We start from the raw sequence: 22,697 nt of genomic DNA, 5'->3' as shown, positions 1-22,697 counted from the left end.
CTGATATGGTGTGCAATCAGTTGTTACATGCATACATCAGCTGACACTCAGGGGGTAACATCAAGTAGCCCCTTAAGGATGATGATGAGGAGCAAGATTCTGAGACCCCTGTTGCTGGGGAACATTAATTGAAACCAGAACTTGTGTCCCCTGAAAGGAATTATCTTACAATCAGAGTACAGGAGTTCTTCCTTCAAAACCAGAAAAATTTCCTGTCTCCCACTAGAGACTGATTCGGGGTTGGCTCTGAGGCTGGTGAATGGAGGTGACCGGTGTCAGGGCCGCGTGGAGGTCCTGTACAGAGGCTCATGGGGTACCGTGTGTGATGACGGCTGGGACACGAATGATGCCAACGTGGTCTGCAGGCAACTGGGCTGTGGCTGGGCCACCTCGGCCCCACACAATGCCCACTTTGGTCAGGGATCTGGCCCGATTGTGCTGGACGACGTGAGCTGTTCTGGGTATGAGTCCTACCTGTGGAGCTGTAGCCACAGTGGCTGGAATTCACACAACTGTGGGCACTATGAGGACGCAAGTGTCATCTGTTCAGGTGGGTCCTTACAATGCTGGCCCTCTGTTTCTGTTTGTTATTTTTTTCTAGATAAAACTCATTTCTTTCACTGTTATTTCATATTCCTGAGTGTCATGGAAGGGCAGGGCTTTCTCCCATAGCTTGAGAGGAAGCTGCATCACCCATCATCCTGACGTACATCAGTTTTTCAGGTGGATCATAGCACCTTCTTTAAAGTGCCGGTGGAGGAGTCCTGTTTGAATGGGCATAATGGTTTAGAGACCAAATTCCTGCCACACTGTTCCTTGTGGGATCCTGCCCCTGAGGGTATTTACCAGCTCTACTCCTCAGGACCACTCCCCGCAAGTCTTTCTTAGTTCTAGCGGGGACAGACCCTCAGCACTTCTGTTTGTCTGAAGCCTGAGAGGCCTCTTTCTGCACATCGTTCACAGAGACTGATGATGTGTCCTCTTACTTTGCAGCATCTACTGGAAACCCTCCCAATACGACAGGTGAGTAGCTGTGCCCAGCCCAGCATGAATCATGTCTGATATTTGACTCTCATGTTTCTAGAAGTTGGAAGAGAGGACGAGGCTCTCCCCTTGGAGGACTCTGGTATTTGCTACAGTGACCAGCAACTAAGTCCCTAGGGTGTTGGCTCCTAAGTTGAGACAACTGGCCCATCTGTATCCTCTGCCCCTCTCTGCTCTGAGGGTTTACTCATAAGTCTGTAGTGGAAGAGCATTTGATCCCCTCTGTTCATATCAGATAAAGTAAAAGTTCAAGTCAGAATTGGGGTCGTCTGAGAAATACACACCAACAGAACTCCTACCAGGCTTGCGTGTTCCTGAATTCCTTCATGTTGAGAGAGGCATCCTTAAACTGTTTTCTGCCACACGGTGGAAATTCCACTCAGTGCCGAGTATGCTGGGAAGTACTAGCGCCATACTCCAGGCCATCTGGCCCATCCACAGCGTAAAGTGGAATTGCCCAGACTCTGAAAAGTTCATCAGGAAAAGATAGAATTGACCTTTCCTTACCAAACTAATGAGCACAGAGTGAAAACTTTTCCACTAAAGTCCTGAAATTACTTCATTTTCTTTTTAGATTGGTGGCACCCTTCATCTACAACCACTTATGGTAGGTATCATATGTTTCCATCTAAGGACACAGGGTTATCATCTCCAGATAGGCTGTCCATGCAGTAGAGGCCTGTAAATGCACAGGCTGCTTGACCTTGTGCATGTAAACTACACAGACCTGGCCCGCCATACACTGCACCCAAGATATACGCACACACACAGGCTGCCTCTCCCTCGAGACATGCAGCCTTTTAATCCTTCCTGCCTCGTGGGTAACTTTTGTTTCAATAAGGAGATCTACTCCCCTTCTTTTAAAGAAATCGAAGATATTACTTGGGTTACCACAAAAGTTCCGCAAGAAGGGAGGCAGACAGTAAATGGATAATTTCACAACTAATCAACTCTTTACAAGTAAATTTTCCATCCTGGAATGGCTATTGCTCAACAGCTTTCCTTCATGCCTAAGAACTGAAATGGCCACTTGTGGATGTCCTTGAATGTTTTCTTCCCATCAACTTAATTGGCTGCCTTTGATCTCATTACAGAGCTATGACCCCCAACTTGTTAGCTAGTTCCCCGTTGCTGAGCCTGACCCCCTACCAGGACCAAACTACCTGTAAAGACTGAGACCATTGCCCCTGAGCTAGTGGACTCCGAGCTATTTCAGGCTGTGTCCAAACTCATTCTTGCTGTTCCCAAATGGAGATAGTGCAATGACTTTCGTGGCCTGTTTTGAGCCTGGCAGTGATATTCAACCTGCTGGATCCTAAGTCCTCAGCCACATTGAGGCAGACAATGGCAGTAGGACATAGGATTAGGCTCCCACAGGACTGAGAGGCTATGGCAGGCCATGGTCTGTCTACTCAGGACCACATGGAGGCTTGATCTCAGGACGGATAGATAGGATGATGTTCTCTGATCTTTGATTCCATTGCAACACCCATGTGCTTTGTGTCTGACTTGTGTTTCTTTCTCATAGCTACTCCACCCGAATCAACCATCCAGCCAGGTAAGTCTGTGCCACCGTATTTGGAATGTTTCTTTTCTCCTTTCCCATCCATCCCTTTTCTCTCCATTTCGGGTGAATCATTGCTCCTTGAGGACCTTGTGGGCACATTTTGTGGTTCCCAGTCACTGAGCCTCTAACAGGCAGCTCTTACATGGACACGGGATTCAAATGGCCCCATTTTCCCATCATCCATGAGTTATCATCTAATCCTTTCCCAGCATCCCAAGAGACTGTTGCCTACCAATTCAGAGAACTAGCCATGGGTGCCAAGAATTTCAATTGAAATGCTGTCTGGGGAGACAGCAGAGTGGGAGAAGGAGCCATAGGGAGCACTGATGTCTTCTTAGAGAGCCGTCAGAGCAGGCTGGACCCTTCCCAATGTTCAGCATTTGCATCACCCTCAGATTTATCACAATCCAATGTGTATATCCAAAGTGGTAGGGACAGAGCCCCAGGGATTTGAGACCACTATGAGAAGAAGGTGCTCTAGATACAGGGATATACAGCTGGCTCCATGTTGACCCTGAATGCTCCTGACTCTTTCTTCCAAGATTCCTGTGAGGATCTCCTGCGTCATCTATGAGTCAAGATAGACAAGTGGCAAAGGTTTCTAAGGGACAAGGGACATGCCAGGCTGAGAGATGTGGAGGGATCTGGCTGATGTACACAAGGTCTTTGCACCAGAAAAGGTATCAGAGCAGGAGGCTTACACAGCCCCCCCGCCCCCCGCAGGTGGAAGGGGGCAGGATGCAGGTGTGCAAGTGTCATGATGCCTGCCAAAAACTCTCATGATTCCCCCTTTCCCCTCCAGCTAGCAGAACTCACCAGACGCCACTGTCCCTGTCCCACTGACTCATCACTTGAGCCAAGCTTGGTTCTATTTCCAACCTTTCTAACCCTGCTTTGTGTTTCTCTGCATATCGGTGGTATACAACTACCAATGGTCAGCATCCTCAGTGCCTGCCTAAGTATCCAGATTCACACCATAGTCAGCCCGACTGGATGAAACTCCAGATTGTTGAGTGTAGTGTCTGACCTCACCTCCCCATCCAGTGTGTGTGGGGGTTCCCTTTAGCCACAAGAGTTATTTTTCCAGCCTCCTACCAGTTTGGGGAGATGTCAGTCATGACGTTTTTGTTTGCATTTGACAAGAACCCAGTTCAGCTCCTCTAAAGCTAGCAGAGATCTCAACTCAGTGGCTCTCACATGTAAGATATTTAGATCAGATATACCTCCAGGAACACTGGGATGCAGAAGTTTCTAATCCTTTGTCATCCTGCTTTGTGTTTCTCTGAAGATTGGTGGGATACAACTCCCTAGGGCAAGCATCCTGCAGATCCTGAAAAGTATGCAAATTCTCCCAGTACTCAACTGGTTTCAGGGAAATTCTGAAATCCTGAGTTTGGCATCTGACCTCACCCCCTGGTCCTGTGGGAGGGAGGTCCTTTATCCAAACGTGATTATTATCAGTCAACCTCCAGTTTGGAGATATATCAGTAAGTGATAGAGGAAACCAGCTCGGCTTCTCTTATCCTAGCACAGAACTATTATATCAAAGTCACTCACATTTAAGATGTTTCGAGCAGGTGTACCTTCACGAACTTCGGGTGTGGATGTTTCATGAGTATCTGCCGCCAGATTTTCTTCTCTCTCCTGTTTCTTATATGGACGGGCTTCACCCTTGCTTTGCTTTCTGCATGTGAGAGGCAGTTGCCAACCCCAAGCCCCTGTGTCACAAGAGAAGGATTCTGCTTGTGCCCAGAGGGCTGGGTGACGTTTCCTGTAAGGACGTTAGGTAGTGTGCTTGGCAATACCTGCTTCAATAGAACCATGTTCCTGTGTCTGATGGGCTGGTCAGGGTCCATATGCCCACCTTCATATTCCCCCGTGGAAATGGAGAGGAGTTGGCTCTAGGCCCTACTTGAACCTCATGGAAAGCGGTTTGACTGTTGTGTTTCATAGAAAGGATAGTTTGTCTACCGCAAAATCAGTGCAAGAGATTAGAGACATGAAGAGAACACTGCCCTTTTGGAACTTGGCCCTTTCTTAATACCCCCTCAGTGCAGCCCTGGGTTCCACAGCCCCCACACAGAGCCTTGTCCCTCTATGCGTGTCAGCCCATGTTGGCGTCTGCTCTTGAGCTGGCCTCTGGTCCAGTGTCAGGGTCTGAGTTGACAGTGTAATGTGCATCGAGGAACTGATAGGGCCTGAATAGTCCCTATGGCTGGTTGCTTGTCTTCCTTGGACATAGTAGGTGTTTCAACTCATGCTAAGTGCACCCTCCAGTGAGACTGGGATCATGGATTCAGAACCCCAGCACTGGAGAAAAGTCCAAATAATTAATACTTTAGTGCCCTATCATGATGTGCAATTCTCCTAATATAAAATTTGCTATTTTACTGTGCGGATGAGCCCCTTTTAGTCTACTGACTGCCAAAAGCATCAATTAATTGGTTCCAGAATTTCTTATCACTTTATTCAATATCCCATGCCCTGAACTAGTCACAATTCCTACCTTCCAGGCTCTCACCTGGTTGCCTTCCTTGTCTGGATTTGCATATTCTGGACATTTCCTACGAATGGAGGTAGCCACTATGTGGCTTTTTGTGACTGGCTTCTTTCCACCAGCAGTTTCTCTCAGGATTAATCATGAAGAGGTGTGTCAACTTTGGCAGCATGCATCCCCACCCACATTATGATCCCATTAATCTGTTCATGGACAGATAAAGTGGAGAGTTTCCGCCGCTGACTATTTTGAATCGTCTTCCTGGGAACTTCTGTGCCCATGATTTTTGTCACACACCTTCTTCCAACTCCTCTGGGTGGATATTAGGAGTGGAATTGAAGTTCATATGATGATTTTGTCTTTGAGTTTGGGGGAAACATGGAAGAGCTTAGCATAGCAGCTGTACCAGTTTAGTTTGGCAGCTTTAGAGGGTTCTGGTTTCTTCACATCTTCGTCAGTCTCTTCTATTGTAGTCATCTAGTAGGTGGGAGGTCCTTTTTCACTGTATTTAGGATTTTCATTTCCTGGAGGGACACTAATGGTGGAGGTGTGTTCACTTGGTTGCTGCATGTGTCTTTCTTCTTTATAGAGCAGAATCCTCATTTTATAGACCCCTACTATCCTGAGGACCAGACCAGGGTCACTGCCCCTGCCCAGCTCATGGTGGAGAGATGGCAGGGTCCTTGGGAGAAGGACACTGAAGAAATGTGATGTGTGGTCTCCTGAAATTTGCAAATGCCCTCCTGCTAGGAGGCCTATTGCTAGCATGTTTTATTAATACTCTGCTCCCTAGAGTTCTAGGCAGCACTATGTGTGCACTACTGAGTGAGTGACAGTTACTATTGCCCATCTCCTTGATAATTGGAGGATTGATAAGTTTTAGTACAAGCTTGGGGCTTGAGAGAACAGCACAAGTAGTCAGCAGAAAAGAATTCTTAAGAATAAGCCTAGTCCTCAGGTCTGTAATATAGGACCATCCAGTGAAGGTAGACTCTCTGATCACTAGGGCCTAGGACAGTTCCTTCTTGGTGACCAGAATAATTACTGGGACTGAAGACGGTGTTCAAGGTAGTCTCTGTGCTACTGTATCAGACTACTGGCATCTTATATTCTCCCCTGCATTGTGGGACCAATCTCAGGATTTCATCTCCTGATATTTTGAGCAACACGTAGTAACACACATAAGTCAGCTGAACTAAAAGGTACCATCAAAGTGCCCCGTGAGGATGATGATGATGAGCAAGACTCAGAGAGTCCTGTTGCTAGGAAACATTAATTGAATCCAGAACACGGGCCCCTGGAAAATAATTATCCTGCACTCAGAGGCAGGAGTTCTTGTTCGAGAACACAGAGAGGGATCCCTGGGTGGCACAGCGGTTTGGCGCCTGCCTTTGGCCCAGGGCGCGATCCTGGAGACCCGGGATCGAATCCCACGTCGGGGTCCCGGTGCATGGAGCCTGCTTCTCCCTCTGCCTCTCTCTCTCTCTCTCTCTCTCTCTCTCTCTCTCTCTGTGACTATCATAAATAAATAAAAATTAAAAAAAAAATTAAAAAAAAAAAAAAAAAAAGAGAACACAGAGAAAGACAATTTTCCTGTCTCCTAGTAGGGACCGATTCGGGGTTGGCCCTGAGGCTGGTGAACGGAGGTGACCGGTGTCAGGGCCGCGTGGAGGTCCTGTACAGAGGCTCGTGGGGCACCGTGTGCGACGACAGCTGGGACACCAATGATGCCAACGTGGTCTGCAGGCAGCTGGGCTGTGGCTGGGCCACCTCGGCCCCAGGAAATGCCCGCTTTGGTCAGGGCTCGGGACCGATTGTGCTAGACGATGTGCGCTGCTCCGGGCACGAGTCTTATCTGTGGAGCTGCAGCCACAATGGCTGGAACTCGCACAACTGCAGGCACTCTGAGGACGCAAGTGTCATCTGCTCAGGTGGGTCCTCACGAAATTTGCCCTTGGTTTTGTTTGTTATTTGGTCTAGACAAACTATTCCTTTCTATATTCTATCATCTTCCTGATTTCACCGAAGGGGAGGTGTTACCCTCATAGCTCGACAGGAACCTGCATCCCCCATCATCCTGGTGTACCTCAGGTTTAGGCATGGACCTCAGCACCTTGTTTAAGGAAACCTGTAGAGCAGCCGAGTGTGGGAGGGTATAAAGCTTTTGAGTTCAAATCCTTCAACACAGTTCTTTGTGAAATCCTGCCCCTGAGGTGTAGTTTACAGCTCTGCCCCCGAACCACTGCCAGAAAGACTTTCTGGTGCTAGTGAGGACGGACCTTCAGAATTTCTGTTTGTCCTGAGCCTGGGAAGCTTCTTTCTGCACATCATTCATGGAGACTGATGTTGTGTCCTCTTTCTTTGCAGCATCTACAGGAATCCCTCCTACTACGACAGGTGAGTAGCTGTGCCCAGGCCAGCATGTATCTTGTCTGGAATTCAACTCTCGTGTTTCTAGAGGTTGAAAGAGAACTCTTCTCTTCTCTTCCGATACTCTGGTGTTTGCTACCATGACCAGCAGCTGAGTCCCCAGATCCTTGACTCCTACTTAGTTGAAACTCCAGGCCCATCTGGATCTCCCACACCTTCTGTAGCCCGGTTTTGATTAGAGAGTTTACAGTGGAAATGCTGTTGGTCCCCTCTCTTCAATTCAGATGAAAGTAGGGAAAGGGAATAAAGGGGAAAGGAGAAAAAATAAATGGGAAATATCAGAAAGGGGACAGAACATGAAAGACTCCTAACTGTGGGAAATGAACCAGGGGTGGTGGAAGGGGAGGTGCATCGGGGATGGGGGAGACTGGGTGATGGGACTGAGGTGGGCTCTGACGGGATGAGCACTGGGTGTTATTCTATATGTTGGCAAATTGAACACCAATAAAAAATAAATTTTTAAAAAAAAAGAAAGTAAATATTCAAGTCAGAATTGGGAGCATTTGAGAAATAGGCACCAACAGGACTCCTTCCAGTGCTTGTGTGTTCCAGAATTCCTTCCTGTTGGGAGAGTCATCCCCAAAGTGTTCTCTACCCCACGGTGGAAATAGTCAGTGCCGAGTATGTTGGGAACTACTAACGCCATACTCCAGGCCATCTGGGCCATTCACAGTGTAAAGTGGAATTGTCCAGACTCTGGGAAGTACATCAGGAAGGCATAGAATTGACCTTTGCTTACCAACTAACGAGCACAGAATGAAAAGTCATCCAGTAAAGTCCTAAAAGTACTTCATTTTCTTTCTAGATTGGTGGCGCCCTTCATCTACAACCACTGATGGTAGGTATCATATGTTTCCACTTAAGGACACGGGGTTATCATCCCCAGACAGGCTGTCCATGCAGTAGAGGCCTGTAAATGCACAGGCCGCTTGAACTTGTGCATGTAACCTACTCAGATCTGCCCCACCATACACTGCACCCAAGATGCACGCACACACACAGCCTGCCTCTCCCTCAGGACACGCAGCCTTTTTATCCTTCAGGCTTCGTGGATAACACTTGTTTCAATAAGGAGAGCTCCTTGCCCTGCTTGTCGAGATCGAACAAGGCATTCTTCAAAGAATCGAATGTAGACTTTTATATCTCAGGGGAATCTCAAAAGCTCTGAGAGAAGGGAGGGAGACAGTAAATGGATAATAACACATCTCATCTACTCTTTACAAGTAAATTTTCCATCCTGGAATGGCTATTTCTTCACTCTTAAGAACTGAAATGGCCACTTGAGGCTGTCCTGGAATATTTCTTCCCATCCTTTTAATCGGCTGCCTTTGATCTCATTACACAGTTATGACCCGCAACGAGTTAGCTAGACCAGGCTCAGGCTGACCTCCTGCACTAGGGCACTAGGGCACTAGTCACTTTTGCCTTGCAAAGAGTGAGAGCATTGCACCTGAGCTGGTGGACTTGGAGTTATGTTCAGCTGTGTCCAGACTCATTCTTGCAGTTTCCACATGGAGACAGTGCAATGACTTGGTGGCCTCTTTTGAGCCTGGCAGTGATATTCAACCTGCCGGAACCTCAGTCCCCAATCACATAAAGAAAGACAATGGCGGTAGGACAAGTATTAGGCTCCCTCAGGACTGAGAGACTGTGGCAGGCCTGGCTCTGTCTACTCAGGAGCACATGGAGGCCTGGTCTCAGGAGATACAGCATGATGTTCTTTACCTTTGATTCTGTTGCGACACCAATGCGCTTTGTATCTGACTTGTGTTTCTTTCTACTAGCTGTTCCGACCATATCAACCATCCAGCCATTTAAGTCTTTGGGCACCCCTCTTGGAATGTTTCTCTTCTTCTCAACCATCTGTTTTCTCTCCATTCGGGGTGAATCATTGCTCCTTAAGGACCTTGTGGGCACATTTTGTGGTTCCCAGTCACTGAGTCTCTAACAGGGAGGTCTTAAGGAGGTGTGGGATTCAAATTTTCCCATTTTTTCCCTTTGGATCGGCCCTGAGGCTGGTGAACGGAGGTGACCGGTGTCAGTGCCACGAAAGGTCCTGTACAGAGGCTCGTGGGGCACCGTGTGCACTGACAGCTGGCACACCAATGATGCCAACGTGTTCTGCAGGTGGCTGGGCTGTGGCTGGCCCACTTTGGCCCCTGGAATTGCCCGGTTTGGTCAGGGCTCGGGCCCAATTTTCCTGGACAATGTGGGCTGCTCTGGGCACAAGTCCAACAGCATCTGAGGATTTTTCTGTCTCTGCATCCTCATCAGCACTTCTTCTTTTGTCTCATTTACTGTAGTGATGCAATGAGCAGGGGTACTTTCTTGCTTTGGTTAGGATTTGCATTTCCATCATGACTACTGATGGTGGGCATCTATTCTTGGGCTCGTCACATCTATCCATCTTCTGTGAAGAATTGGAACCTCCTTATATAGAAGCTTGAAGGCCTGAGTATCACATTTGGTCAGTGCCCCAGATCTGCTCATGGGTAGAGAAGACAGGGTCCGGGGGACACTGAGGAATCATGATGTCTGCTATGGTGCTAAGTGTGCCAAAAGGCCTACCCACAAGAAGACCTAATGCTGCCAAGTTTTGATGGCTTTCTGTCTCCAGGAGGCCTGGGTAGCTCTAAGTATGCAGAGCAACATGACAGTGACAGGTACTCCTGCCTGTTGTCATGAACGAGGATTGTTAGATTCAGTAGATGTCTGGGCCTTGAGAGAACAGGAGCATGTCAACATCAAAAAAGGATCCTACAGAACAAGCTTTGGGGCCTGGAACAGAGTCCGTGATATACCACAGTGGGGTGAAGATAGACACTCTGAACGCTAGAACCTAGGACAGCACCTTGGGCCAGCAGGGTCGTTTCTCTGGGCATAAAGCTTGTGTTCAAGGCAGTCTCAGTGGCATACATCAGGCTACTGGTTTCTGCCTTTCCCCACGGCATGGCATGGCCAGGCTCAAGAATTCAAATCCTAAGTTTGTGGGCAACCAACAGTGAATACTCCTAAGTCAATTGAGACTCAGATGTAGCATCAAGTGGCCCCTTGAGTTGGAATGATGATGAGAAGGTTTCAGAGGGTCCCGTTGCTGGGGAACATTAATCATACCCAGGGCACCTGGGCCCTGAAAGAATTCCCCTGCCCTGAGAATGCAGGAGTTCTTCGAGAACACAGAGAAAGACAATTTTCCTGTCTCCTAGTAGGGACCGATTCGGGGTTGGCCCTGAGGCTGGTGAACGGAGGTGACCGGTGTCAGGGCCGCGTGGAGGTCCTGTACAGAGGCTCGTGGGGCACCGTGTGCGACGACAGCTGGGACACCAATGATGCCAACGTGGTCTGCAGGCAGCTGGGCTGTGGCTGGGCCACCTCGGCCCCAGGAAATGCCCGCTTTGGTCAGGGCTCGGGACCGATTGTGCTAGACGATGTGCGCTGCTCCGGGCACGAGTCTTATCTGTGGAGCTGCAGCCACAATGGCTGGAACTCGCACAACTGCAGGCACTCTGAGGACGCAAGTGTCATCTGCTCAGGTGGGTCCTCACGAAATTTGCCCTTGGTTTTGTTTGTTATTTGGTCTAGACAAACTATTCCTTTCTATATTCTATCATCTTCCTGATTTCACCGAAGGGCAGGTGTTTCCCTCATAGCTCGACAGGAACCTGCATCCCCCATCATCCTGGTGTACCTCAGGTTTAGGCATGGACCTCAGCACCTTGTTTAAGGAAACCTGTAGAGCAGCCGAGTGTGGGAGGGTATAAAGCTTTTGAGTTCAAATCCTTCAACACAGTTCTTTGTGAAATCCTGCCCCTGTGGTGTAGTTTACAGCTCTGCCCCCGAACCACTGCCAGAAAGACTTTCTGGTGCTAGTGAGGACGGACCTTCAGAATTTCTGTTTGTCCTGAGCCTGGGAAGCTTCTTTCTGCACATCATTCATGGAGACTGATGTTGTGTCCTCTTTCTTTGCAGCATCTACAGGAATCCCTCCTACTACGACAGGTGAGTAGCTGTGCCCAGGTCAGCATGTATCTTGTCTGGAATTCAACTCTCGTGTTTCTAGAGGTTGAAAGAGAACTCTTCTCTTCTCTTCCGATACTCTGGTGTTTGCTACCATGACCAGCAGCTGAGTCCCCAGATCCTTGACTCCTACTTAGTTGAAACTCCAGGCCCATCTGGATCTCCCACACCTTCTGTAGCCCGGTTTTGATTAGAGAGTTTACAGTGGAAATGCTGTTGGTCCCCTCTCTTCAATTCAGATGAAAGTAGGGAAAGGGAATAAAGGGGAAAGGAGAAAAAATAAATGGGAAATATCAGAAAGGGGACAGAACATGAAAGACTCCTAACTGTGGGAAATGAACCAGGGGTGGTGGAAGGGGAGGTGCATCGGGGATGGGGGAGACTGGGTGATGGGACTGAGGTGGGCTCTGACGGGATGAGCACTGGGTGTTATTCTATATGTTGGCAAATTGAACACCAATAAAAAATAAATTTTTAAAAAAAAAGAAAGTAAATATTCAAGTCAGAATTGGGAGCATTTGAGAAATAGGCACCAACAGGACTCCTTCCAGTGCTTGTGTGTTCCAGAATTCCTTCCTGTTGGGAGAGTCATCCCCAAAGTGTTCTCTACCCCACGGTGGAAATAGTCAGTGCCGAGTATGTTGGGAACTACTAACGCCATACTCCAGGCCATCTGGGCCATTCACAGTGTAAAGTGGAATTGTCCAGACTCTGGGAAGTACATCAGGAAGGCATAGAATTGACCTTTGCTTACCAACTAACGAGCACAGAATGAAAAGTCATCCAGTAAAGTCCTAAAAGTACTTCATTTTCTTTCTAGATTGGTGGCGCCCTTCATCTACAACCACTGATGGTAGGTATCATATGTTTCCACTTAAGGACACGGGGTTATCATCCCCGGACAGGCTGTCCATGCAGTAGAGGCCTGTAAATGCACAGGCCGCTTGAACTTGTGCATGTAACCTACTCAGATCTGCCCCACCATACACTGCACCCAAGATGCACGCACATACACAGCCTGCCTCTCCCTCAAGACACGCAGCCTTTTTATCCTTCAGGCTTCGTGGATAACACTTGTTTCAATAAGGAGAGCTCCTTGCCCTGCTTGTCGAGATCGAACAAGGCATTCTTCAAAGAATCGAATGTAGACTTTTATATCTCAGGGGAATCTCAAAAGCTCTGAGAGAAGGGAGGGAGACAGTAAATGGATAATAACACATCTCATCTACTCTTTACAAGTATATTTTCCATCCTGGAATGGCTATTTCTTCACTCTTAAGAACTGAAATGGCCACTTGAGGCTGTCCTGGAATATTTCTTCCCATCCTTTTAATCGGCTGCCTTTGATCTCATTACACAGTTATGACCCGCAACGAGTTAGCTAGACCAGGCTCAGGCTGACCTCCTGCACTAGGGCACTAGGGCACTAGTCACTTTTGCCTTGCAAAGAGTGAGAGCATTGCACCTGAGCTGGTGGACTTGGAGTTATGTTCAGCTGTGTCCAGACTCATTCTTGCGGTTTCCACATGGAGACAGTGCAATGACTTGGTGGCCTCTTTTGAGCCTGGCAGTGATATTCAACCTGCCGGAACCTCAGTCCCCAATCACATAAAGAAAGACAATGGCGGTAGGACAAGTGTTAGGCTCCCTCAGGACTGAGAGACTGTGGCAGGCCTGGCTCTGTCTACTCAGGAGCACATGGAGGCCTGGTCTCAGGAGATACAGCATGATGTTCTTTACCTTTGATTCTGTTGCGACACCAATGCGCTTTGTATCTGACTTGTGTTTCTTTCTACTAGCTGTTCCGACCAATCAACCATCCAGCCATTTAAGTCTTTGGGCACCCCTCTTGGAATCTTTCTCTTCTTCTCAACCATCTGCTTTCTCTCCATTCGGGGTGAATCATTGCTCCTTAAGGACCTTGTGGGCACATTTTGTGGTTCCCAGTCACTGAGTCTCTAACAGGCAGGTCTTAAGGAGGTGTGGGATTCAAATTTTCCCATTTTTTCCCTTTGGATCGGCCCTGAGGCTGGTGAACGGAGGTGACCGGTGTCAGTGCCACGAAAGGTCCTGTACAGAGGCTCGTGGGGCACCGTGTGCACTGACAGCTGGCACACCAATGATGCCAACGTGTTCTGCAGGTGGCTGGGCTGTGGCTGGCCCACTTTGGCCCCTGGAATTGCCCGGTTTGGTCAGGGCTCGGGCCCAATTTTCCTGGACAATGTGGGCTGCTCTGGGCACAAGTCCAACAGCATCTGAGGATTTTTCTGTCTCTGCATCCTCATCACCACTTCTTCTTTTGTCTCATTTACTGTAGTGATGCAATGAGCAGGGGTACTTTCTTGCTTTGGTTAGGATTTGCATTTCCATCATGACTACTGATGGTGGGCATCTATTCTTGGGCTCGTCACATCTATCCATCTTCTGTGAAGAATTGGAACCTCATTATATAGAAGCTTGAAGGCCTGAGTATCACATTTGGTCAGTGCCCCAGATCTGCTCATGGGTAGAGAAGACAGGGTCCGGGGGACACTGAGGAATCATGATATCTGCTATGGTGCTAAGTGTGCCAAAAGGCCTACCCACAAGAAGACCTAATGCTGCCAAGTTTTGATGGCTTTCTGTCTCCAGGAGGCCTGGGTAGCTCTAAGTATGCAGAGCAACATGACAGTGACAGGTACTCCTGCCTGTTGTCATGAACGAGGATTGTTAGATTCAGTAGATGTCTGGGCCTTGAGAGAACAGGAGCATGTCAACATCAAAAAAGGATCCTACAGAACAAGCTTTGGGGCCTGGAACAGAGTCCGTGATATACCACAGTGGGGTGAAGATAGACACTCTGAACGCTAGAACCTAGGACAGCACCTTGGGCCAGCAGGGTCGTTTCTCTGGGCATAAAGCTTGTGTTCATGGCAGTCTCAGTGGCATACATCAGGCTACTGGTTTCTGCCTTTCCCCACGGCATGGCATGGCCAGGCTCAAGAATTCAAATCCTAAGTTTGTGGGCAACCAACAGTGAATACTCCTAAGTCAATTGAGACTCAGAGGTAGCATCAAGTGGCCCCTTGAGTTGGAATGATGATGAGAAGGTTTCAGAGGGTCCCGTTGCTGGGGAACATTCATCATACCCAGGGCACCTGGGCCCTGAAAGAATTCCCCTGCCCTGAGAATGCAGGAGTTCTTCGAGAACACAGAGAAAGACAATTTTCCTGTCTCCTAGTAGGGACCGATTCGGGGTTGGCCCTGAGGCTGGTGAACGGAGGTGACCGGTGTCAGGGCCGCGTGGAGGTCCTGTACAGAGGCTCGTGGGGCACCGTGTGCGACGACAGCTGGGACACCAATGATGCCAACGTGGTCTGCAGGCAGCTGGGCTGTGGCTGGGCCACCTCGGCCCCAGGAAATGCCCGCTTTGGTCAGGGCTCGGGACCGATTGTGCTAGACGATGTGCGCTGCTCCGGGCACGAGTCTTATCTGTGGAGCTGCAGCCACAATGGCTGGAACTCGCACAACTGCAGGCACTCTGAGGACGCAAGTGTCATCTGCTCAGGTGGGTCCTCACGAAATTTGCCCTTGGTTTTGTTTGTTATTTGGTCTAGACAAACTATTCCTTTCTATATTCTATCATCTTCCTGATTTCACCGAAGGGCAGGTGTTTCCCTCATAGCTCGACAGGAACCTGCATCCCCCATCATCCTGGTGTACCTCAGGTTTAGGCATGGACCTCAGCACCTTGTTTAAGGAAACCTGTAGAGCAGCCGAGTGTGGGAGGGTATAAAGCTTTTGAGTTCAAATCCTTCAACACAGTTCTTTGTGAAATCCTGCCCCTGTGGTGTAGTTTACAGCTCTGCCCCCGAACCACTGCCAGAAAGACTTTCTGGTGCTAGTGAGGACGGACCTTCAGAATTTCTGTTTGTCCTGAGCCTGGGAAGCTTCTTTCTGCACATCATTCATGGAGACTGATGTTGTGTCCTCTTTCTTTGCAGCATCTACAGGAATCCCTCCTACTACGACAGGTGAGTAGCTGTGCCCAGGCCAGCATGTATCTTGTCTGGAATTCAACTCTCGTGTTTCTAGAGGTTGAAAGAGAACTCTTCTCTTCTCTTCCGATACTCTGGTGTTTGCTACCATGACCAGCAGCTGAGTCCCCAGATCCTTGACTCCTACTTAGTTGAAACTCCAGGCCCATCTGGATCTCCCACACCTTCTGTAGCCCGGTTTTGATTAGAGAGTTTACAGTGGAAATGCTGTTGGTCCCCTCTCTTCAATTCAGATGAAAGTAGGGAAAGGGAATAAAGGGGAAAGGAGAAAAAATAAATGGGAAATATCAGAAAGGGGACAGAACATGAAAGACTCCTAACTGTGGGAAATGAACCAGGGGTGGTGGAAGGGGAGGTGCATCGGGGATGGGGGAGACTGGGTGATGGGACTGAGGTGGGCTCTGACGGGATGAGCACTGGGTGTTATTCTATATGTTGGCAAATTGAACACCAATAAAAAATAAATTTTTTAAAAAAAAGAAAGTAAATATTCAAGTCAGAATTGGGAGCATTTGAGAAATAGGCACCAACAGGACTCCTTCCAGTGCTTGTGTGTTCCAGAATTCCTTCCTGTTGGGAGAGTCATCCCCAAAGTGTTCTCTACCCCACGGTGGAAATAGTCAGTGCCGAGTATGTTGGGAACTACTAACGCCATACTCCAGGCCATCTGGGCCATTCACAGTGTAAAGTGGAATTGTCCAGACTCTGGGAAGTACATCAGGAAGGCATAGAATTGACCTTTGCTTACCAACTAACGAGCACAGAATGAAAAGTCATCCAGTAAAGTCCTAAAAGTACTTCATTTTCTTTCTAGATTGGTGGCGCCCTTCATCTACAACCACTGATGGTAGGTATCATATGTTTCCACTTAAGGACACGGGGTTATCATCCCCAGACAGGCTGTCCATGCAGTAGAGGCCTGTAAATGCACAGGCCGCTTGAACTTGTGCATGTAACCTACTCAGATCTGCCCCACCATACACTGCACCCAAGATGCACGCACACACACAGCCTGCCTCTCCCTCAGGACACGCAGCCTTTTTATCCTTCAGGCTTCGTGGATAACACTTGTTTCAATAAGGAGAGCTCCTTGCCCTGCTTGTCGAGATCGAACAAGGCATTCTTCAAAGAATCGAATGTAGACTTTTATATCTCAGGGGAATCTCAAAAGCTCTGAGAGAAGGGAGGGAGACAGTAAATGGATAATAACACATCTCATCTACTCTTTACAAGTAAATTTTCCATCCTGGAATGGCTATTTCTTCACTCTTAAGAACTGAAATGGCCACTTGAGGCTGTCCTGGAATATTTCTTCCCATCCTTTTAATCGGCTGCCTTTGATCTCATTACACAGTTATGACCCGCAACGAGTTAGCTAGACCAGGCTCAGGCTGACCTCCTGCACTAGGGCACTAGGGCACTAGTCACTTTTGCCTTGCAAAGAGTGAGAGCATTGCACCTGAGCTGGTGGACTTGGAGTTATGTTCAGCTGTGTCCAGACTCATTCTTGCAGTTTCCACATGGAGACAGTGCAATGACTTGGTGGCCTCTTTTGAGCCTGGCAGTGATATTCAACCTGCCGGAACCTCAGTCCCCAATCACATAAAGAAAGACAATGGCGGTAGGACAAGTGTTAGGCTCCCTCAGGACTGAGAGATTATGGCAGGCCTGGCTCTGTCTACTCAGGAGCACATGGAGGCCTGCTCTCAGGAGATATAGCATGATGTTCTTTGACCTCTGATTCTGTTGTAACACCAATGTGCTTTGTATCTGACTTGTGTTTCTTTCTACTAGCTGTTCCAACCATATCAACCATCCAGCCATTTAAGTCTTTGGCACCCCACTTGGAATGTTTCTCTCATCCCATCCATCCGTTTTCTCTCCACTCGGGGTGAATCATTGCTCCTTGAGGACCTTGTGGGCACATTTTGTGGTTCCCAGTCACTGAGTCTCTAACAGGGAGGTCTTTAGGAGGTATGGGATTCAAATTTTCCCATTTTTTCCCATCATTCCATGAGTTTTCATCTAGTTTTTTCCAAGTGTCCCAAGAGACACTTGCCTGCAGGTTCAGAGAACTGGCCGTGGGTGGCAAGAGCTTTATCTGAAGTGCTGTCTGGGCTGACAAGCAGAGTGGGAGAATGGGCCATGGAGAGTACTGATGTCTTCTTAAGGAGACATCTTGGCAGGCTGGATCCTCCTCAATGTTCACTGCTTCCAACACTGTATATCCAATGCAGCATGGACAGAGGCTGAGCAATGAGAGGCTTCTAAGAAATGCACGTGCTCTTGATACAGGGATATACAGCTGGCTCCATGTTGACCCTCAATACCCCTGACTCTTTCTTCCAAGTTCCTTATGAGAATCCCTTCAGTCGTCTATGAGTCAAGATAGACAAGGAACAAAGGTTTCTAAAGTAGAAAAGAACATGTCAGGCTGAGAGATGTGAAAGGATCTGGTTTATGTAAACGTTTTTGACTCAGAAAAACTAGCAGAGCAGGAGACTTGCACAGCACACACAGGTGCAAAGAGGCAGGGTGAAGAGGAGCCACTGTCATGACGCCTTGGAAAAACTCTCTCAATCTCACTTTGTGGGCAACCGACAATGAATACTCCTATATCAATTGACAATCAGGGGTACCATCAAGTGTCCCCTTGAGTTGCAATGATGATGAGAAGGTTTCAAAGGGTCCGGTGGCTGGGGAAATTTAATTGTATCCAAGGCATCCAGACCCTGAAAGAATTATCCTGAACTTAGAATGCAGCAGTTCTTCCTTCGAGAACACAGAGAAAGACAGTTTTCGTGTCTCCTGGGAGGACTGATTCAGGGTTGGCCCTGAGGCTTGTGTACGGAGGTGACCAGTGTCAGGGCCGCAAAAGGTCTGGTACAGAGGCTCATGGGGCACTGTGTGCGACAACAACTGGCACATGAATGATGCCAACGTGGTCTGCAGGCAGCTGGGCTGTGGCTGGCCCACTTTGGCCCCCGGAAATGCCTGCTTTGGTCAGGGCCAAATGTTCTGGACAATGTGGGTTGCTCTGGGCACTAGTCCAACAGCATCTCAGGATTTTACTGTCTCTGCATCCACACCAATAGTACTTCTTTTGTCTCATTTAGTGTAGTGATGCAAATGGGCAGGGATACTTTCTTGCTTTGGTTAGGATTTGCATTTCCATCATGACTACTGATGGTAGGCATCTTTTCTTGGGCTCGTCACATCTATCCATCTTCTGTGAAGAGTAGACCTCATTTTATATAAGCTTGAAGGTCTGAGTATCCATATGGTCAGTGCCCCAGACCTGCTCATGGGTAGAGAAGGCAGGGTCCGGGGGACACTGAGGAATCCTGATGTCTGCTATGGTGCTAAGTGTGCCAAAAGGCTTTCCCTCAAGAAGGCCTAATGCTGAGAAGTTTTGTTGGCTTTCTGTCTCCAGGAGCCTGGGTAGCTCTAGTATGCAGAGCAACATGACAGTGACAGGTACTCCTGCCTGTTGTCGTGATAATCAGGATTGTTAGATTCAGTAGATGTCTGGGCCTTGAGAGAACAGGAGCATGTCAAATCAAAAAAGGATCCTACAGAACAAGTCCTGGGGCCTGGAACAGAGTCTGTGTTATACCACAGTGGGGTGAAGATAGACACTCTGAATGCTAGAACCTAGGACAGCACCTTGTGCCAGCAGGGTCGTTTCTCTGGGTGTGAAGCTTGTGTTCAAGGCAGTCTCAGTGGCATAGATCAGGCTACTGGTTTCTGCCTTTCCCTGCTGCATGCCAAGTCCAGGCTCAAGAATTCAAATCCTAAGTTTGTGGGCAACCAACAGTGAATACTCCTAAGTCAATTGACACTCATGGGTATCATCAAGTGACCCCTTGAGTTGGAATGATGATGAGAAGGTTTCAGAGGGTCCCGTTGCTGGGGAACATTAATCATACCCAGGGCACCAGGACCCTGAAAGAATTACCCTGCCCTGAGAATGCAGGAGTTCTTCATTAGAGAACACAGAGAAAGACAATTTTCCTGTCTCCTGGTAGGGACCGATTCGGGGTTGGCCCTGAGGCTGGTGAACGGAGGTGACCGGTGTCAGGGCCGCGTGGAGGTCCTGTACAGAGGCTCGTGGGGCACCGTGTGCGACGACAGCTGGGACACCAATGATGCCAACGTGGTCTGCAGGCAGCTGGGCTGTGGCTGGGCCATCTCGGCCCCAGGAAATGCCCGCTTTGGTCAGGGCTCGGGCCCGATTGTGCTAGACGATGTGAGCTGCTCCGGGTACGAGTCTTATTTGTGGAGCTGCAGCCACAATGGCTGGAACTTGCACAACTGCAGGCACTCTGAGGACGCAAGTGTCATCTGCTCAGGTGGGTCTTCATGATATTGGCCCACTGGTTTTGTTTGTTATTTTGTCTAAACAAACTATTCTTTTCAATGTTCTATCATCTTCCTGATTTCATCGAAGGGCAGGCGTTTCCCACATAGCTTGACTGGACCCGGATCACCCATCATCTTGGTGTAACTCAGGTTGAGGCATGGACCTCAGCACCTTCTTTAAGGAAACCCGTAGAGCAACTGAGCGTGAGAGGGCATAAAGCTTTTGAGTTCAAATCTTTCAACACTGTGCTTTGTGAAATCCTGCCCCTGAGGTGTAGTATACAGCTCTTCCCCCAGCACCATTCCCAGAAAGTCTTTCCTGTGACTGTGAGGATGGTCCTTCAGAATTTTTGTTTGTCTTGACCCTGGGAAGCTTCTTCCTGCACATCATTCACAGAGACTGATATGTGTCCTCTTTCTTTGCAGCATCTACAGGAAGCCCTCCTACTACGACAGGTGAGTAGCTATGCCCAGCCCAGAATGATTCCTGTCTTGAATTCAGATCTCATGTTTCCAGAAGTTGGAAAAGAGGACCAGGCTCCTCTCTTCCGGGACCCAGGCATTCCCTATGGTTCCCACCACCTGAGTCCCCAGATCCTTGACTCCTATTTAGTTGACACTACTGGCCCATCTTAGTCTCATGCACCTGCCTGCTGCCTGGGTTTGTCATAAGTCTGCAGTGGAAGGGTTATTGGTCTCATCTGTTCAATTGAGATCAAAGTAAGTATTCAATTCAGAATTGGGAGCATTTGAGAAAGAGGCTCCCACTGGACTCCTTCCAGTGCTTGTGTGTTCCCTAATTCTTTCCTGTTGAGAGAATCATCCCAAAAGTGTTCTCTACTCCACGGTGTAGATAGTCAGTGCTGAGTATATTGGGAACTACTAGCGCCATACTTCAGGCCATCTGGGCCATTCACAGTGTAAAGTGGAATTGTCCAGACTCTGAGAAGTACATCAGGAAGGCAAGGAGTTGAACTTTCCTTACCAACTAACGAGCACAGAATGAAAAGTCATCCAGTAAAGTCCTAAAGTTACTTCATTTTCTTTCTAGATTGGTGGCGCCCTTCATCTACAACCACTCGTGGTAGGTATCATATGTTTCCACTTAAGGACACAGGGTTATCATCCCCAGACAGGCTGTCCATGCAGTAGAGGCCTGTAAATGCACAGGCCACTTGAACTTGTGCATGTAACCTACTTAGATCTGCCCCACCATACACTGCACCCAAGATGCACACAAACACACAGCCTGCCTCTCCAAGACATGCAGCCTTTTTATCCTTCAGGCTTCGTGGATAACACTTGTTACAATAAGGAGAGCTATTTGCCCTGTTTTTCATGATGGAACAAGGTATTCTTCAAAGAATCGAATGTAGACTTTTACATCTCAGGGAATCTCAAAAGCTCTAGAGAAAGGAGGCAGACAGTAAATGGATAATAACAGAACTCATGTACTCTTTACAAGTAAATTTTCCATCCTGGAATGGCTATTTCTTCACTCTTAAGAACTGAAATGTCCACTTGAGGCTGTCCTTGAATATTTCTTCCCATCCTTTTAATCGGCTGCCTTTGATCTCATTACACAGTTATAACCCCCAACGAGTTAGCTAGACCATAGTTGCTCAGGCTGACCTCCTGCACTAGGGCTGAACTGCCTTGCAAAGAGTGAGAGCATTGCACCTGAGCTGGTGGTCTTGGAGTTATGTTCAGCTGTGTCCAGATTCATTCTTGCGGTTCCCACATGGAGACAGTGCAATGACTTGGTGGCCTCTTTTGAGCCTGGCAGTGATATTCAACCTGCTGGAACCCTAGTCCCCAGCCACATCAAGGCAGACAATGGTGGTAGGACAAGGGTTAGGCTCCCGAGAGCAGGCCTGGCTCTGTCTACTCAGGGGAGATTGAGGCCTGCTCTCTGTAGGTATAGCATGATGTCCTTTGACCTTTGATTCTGTTGCGACACCAATGCGCTTTGTATCTGACCTGTGTTTCTTTCTACTAGCTTTTCCAACCATATCAACCATCAAGTGACCACCATGGGTGGCCATTTAAGTCTTTGGCCACCCCACTTGGAAATTTTTTCTTCTTCCCATCCATCCCTTTTCTCTCCATTTGGAGTGAATCATTGCTCCTTGAGGACCTTGTGGGCACATTTTGTGGTTCCCAGTCACTGAGTCTGTAACAGGGAGGTCTTTAGGAGGTATGGGATTCAAATTTTCCCATTTTTTCCCATCATTCCATGAGTTTTCATCTAGTTTTTTCCAAGTTCAGAGATGCAGGTTCAGAGAACTGGCCGCGAGTGGCAAGAGCTTTATCTGAAATGCTGTCTGGGCTGACAAGCAGAGTGGGAGAATGGGCCATGGGGAGCACTGATGTCTTCTTAAGGAGACATCTTGGCAGGCTGGATCCTCCTCAATGTTCAGGGCTTGCAACACTGTATATCCAATGCAGCATAGAGAGAGGCCGAGCGATGAGAGGCTGCTAAGAGATGCACGTGCTCTTGATACAGGGATATACAGCTGGCTCCATGTTGACCCTCAATACCCCTGACTCTTTCTTCCAAGTTCCTTATGAGAATCCCTTCAGTCGTCTATGAGTCAAGATAGACAAGGAGCAAAGGTTTCTAAAGTAGAAAAGAACATGTCAGGCTGAGAAATGTGAAAGGATCTGGCTTATGTAAATGTTTTTGACCCAGAAAAGCTAGCAGAGCGGGAGACTTGCACAGCATACACAGGTATTAGGAGGC

General features: G+C 48.2%; 1 protein-coding gene across 1 annotated transcript in view; it reads left to right on the top strand.

Moving 5' to 3' along the window:
* Positions 1–22,697, top strand: part of DMBT1 (deleted in malignant brain tumors 1) — a 146,918-nt gene that overhangs the window by 100,838 nt on the left and 23,383 nt on the right. Inside the window, exons 52-67 of the mRNA XM_072804709.1 lie at positions 227–550; positions 994–1,023; positions 1,619–1,651; positions 2,573–2,602; positions 6,713–7,039; positions 7,476–7,505; positions 8,344–8,376; positions 10,745–11,071; positions 11,508–11,537; positions 12,376–12,408; positions 14,776–15,102; positions 15,539–15,568; positions 16,407–16,439; positions 19,621–19,944; positions 20,381–20,410; positions 21,006–21,038. Of these exons, the coding sequence (XP_072660810.1) occupies positions 227–550; positions 994–1,023; positions 1,619–1,651; positions 2,573–2,602; positions 6,713–7,039; positions 7,476–7,505; positions 8,344–8,376; positions 10,745–11,071; positions 11,508–11,537; positions 12,376–12,408; positions 14,776–15,102; positions 15,539–15,568; positions 16,407–16,439; positions 19,621–19,944; positions 20,381–20,410; positions 21,006–21,038 (1,974 nt within the window). The remainder of the gene's footprint in view (positions 1–226; positions 551–993; positions 1,024–1,618; positions 1,652–2,572; positions 2,603–6,712; positions 7,040–7,475; positions 7,506–8,343; positions 8,377–10,744; positions 11,072–11,507; positions 11,538–12,375; positions 12,409–14,775; positions 15,103–15,538; positions 15,569–16,406; positions 16,440–19,620; positions 19,945–20,380; positions 20,411–21,005; positions 21,039–22,697) is intronic.

The sequence above is a fragment of the Canis lupus genome, chromosome 29 (genome assembly GCF_048164855.1).
Source record: "Canis lupus baileyi chromosome 29, mCanLup2.hap1, whole genome shotgun sequence".
Lineage (NCBI taxonomy): Eukaryota > Metazoa > Chordata > Mammalia > Carnivora > Canidae > Canis > Canis lupus.
This window is presented reverse-complemented; position numbering and strand designations above follow the sequence as displayed.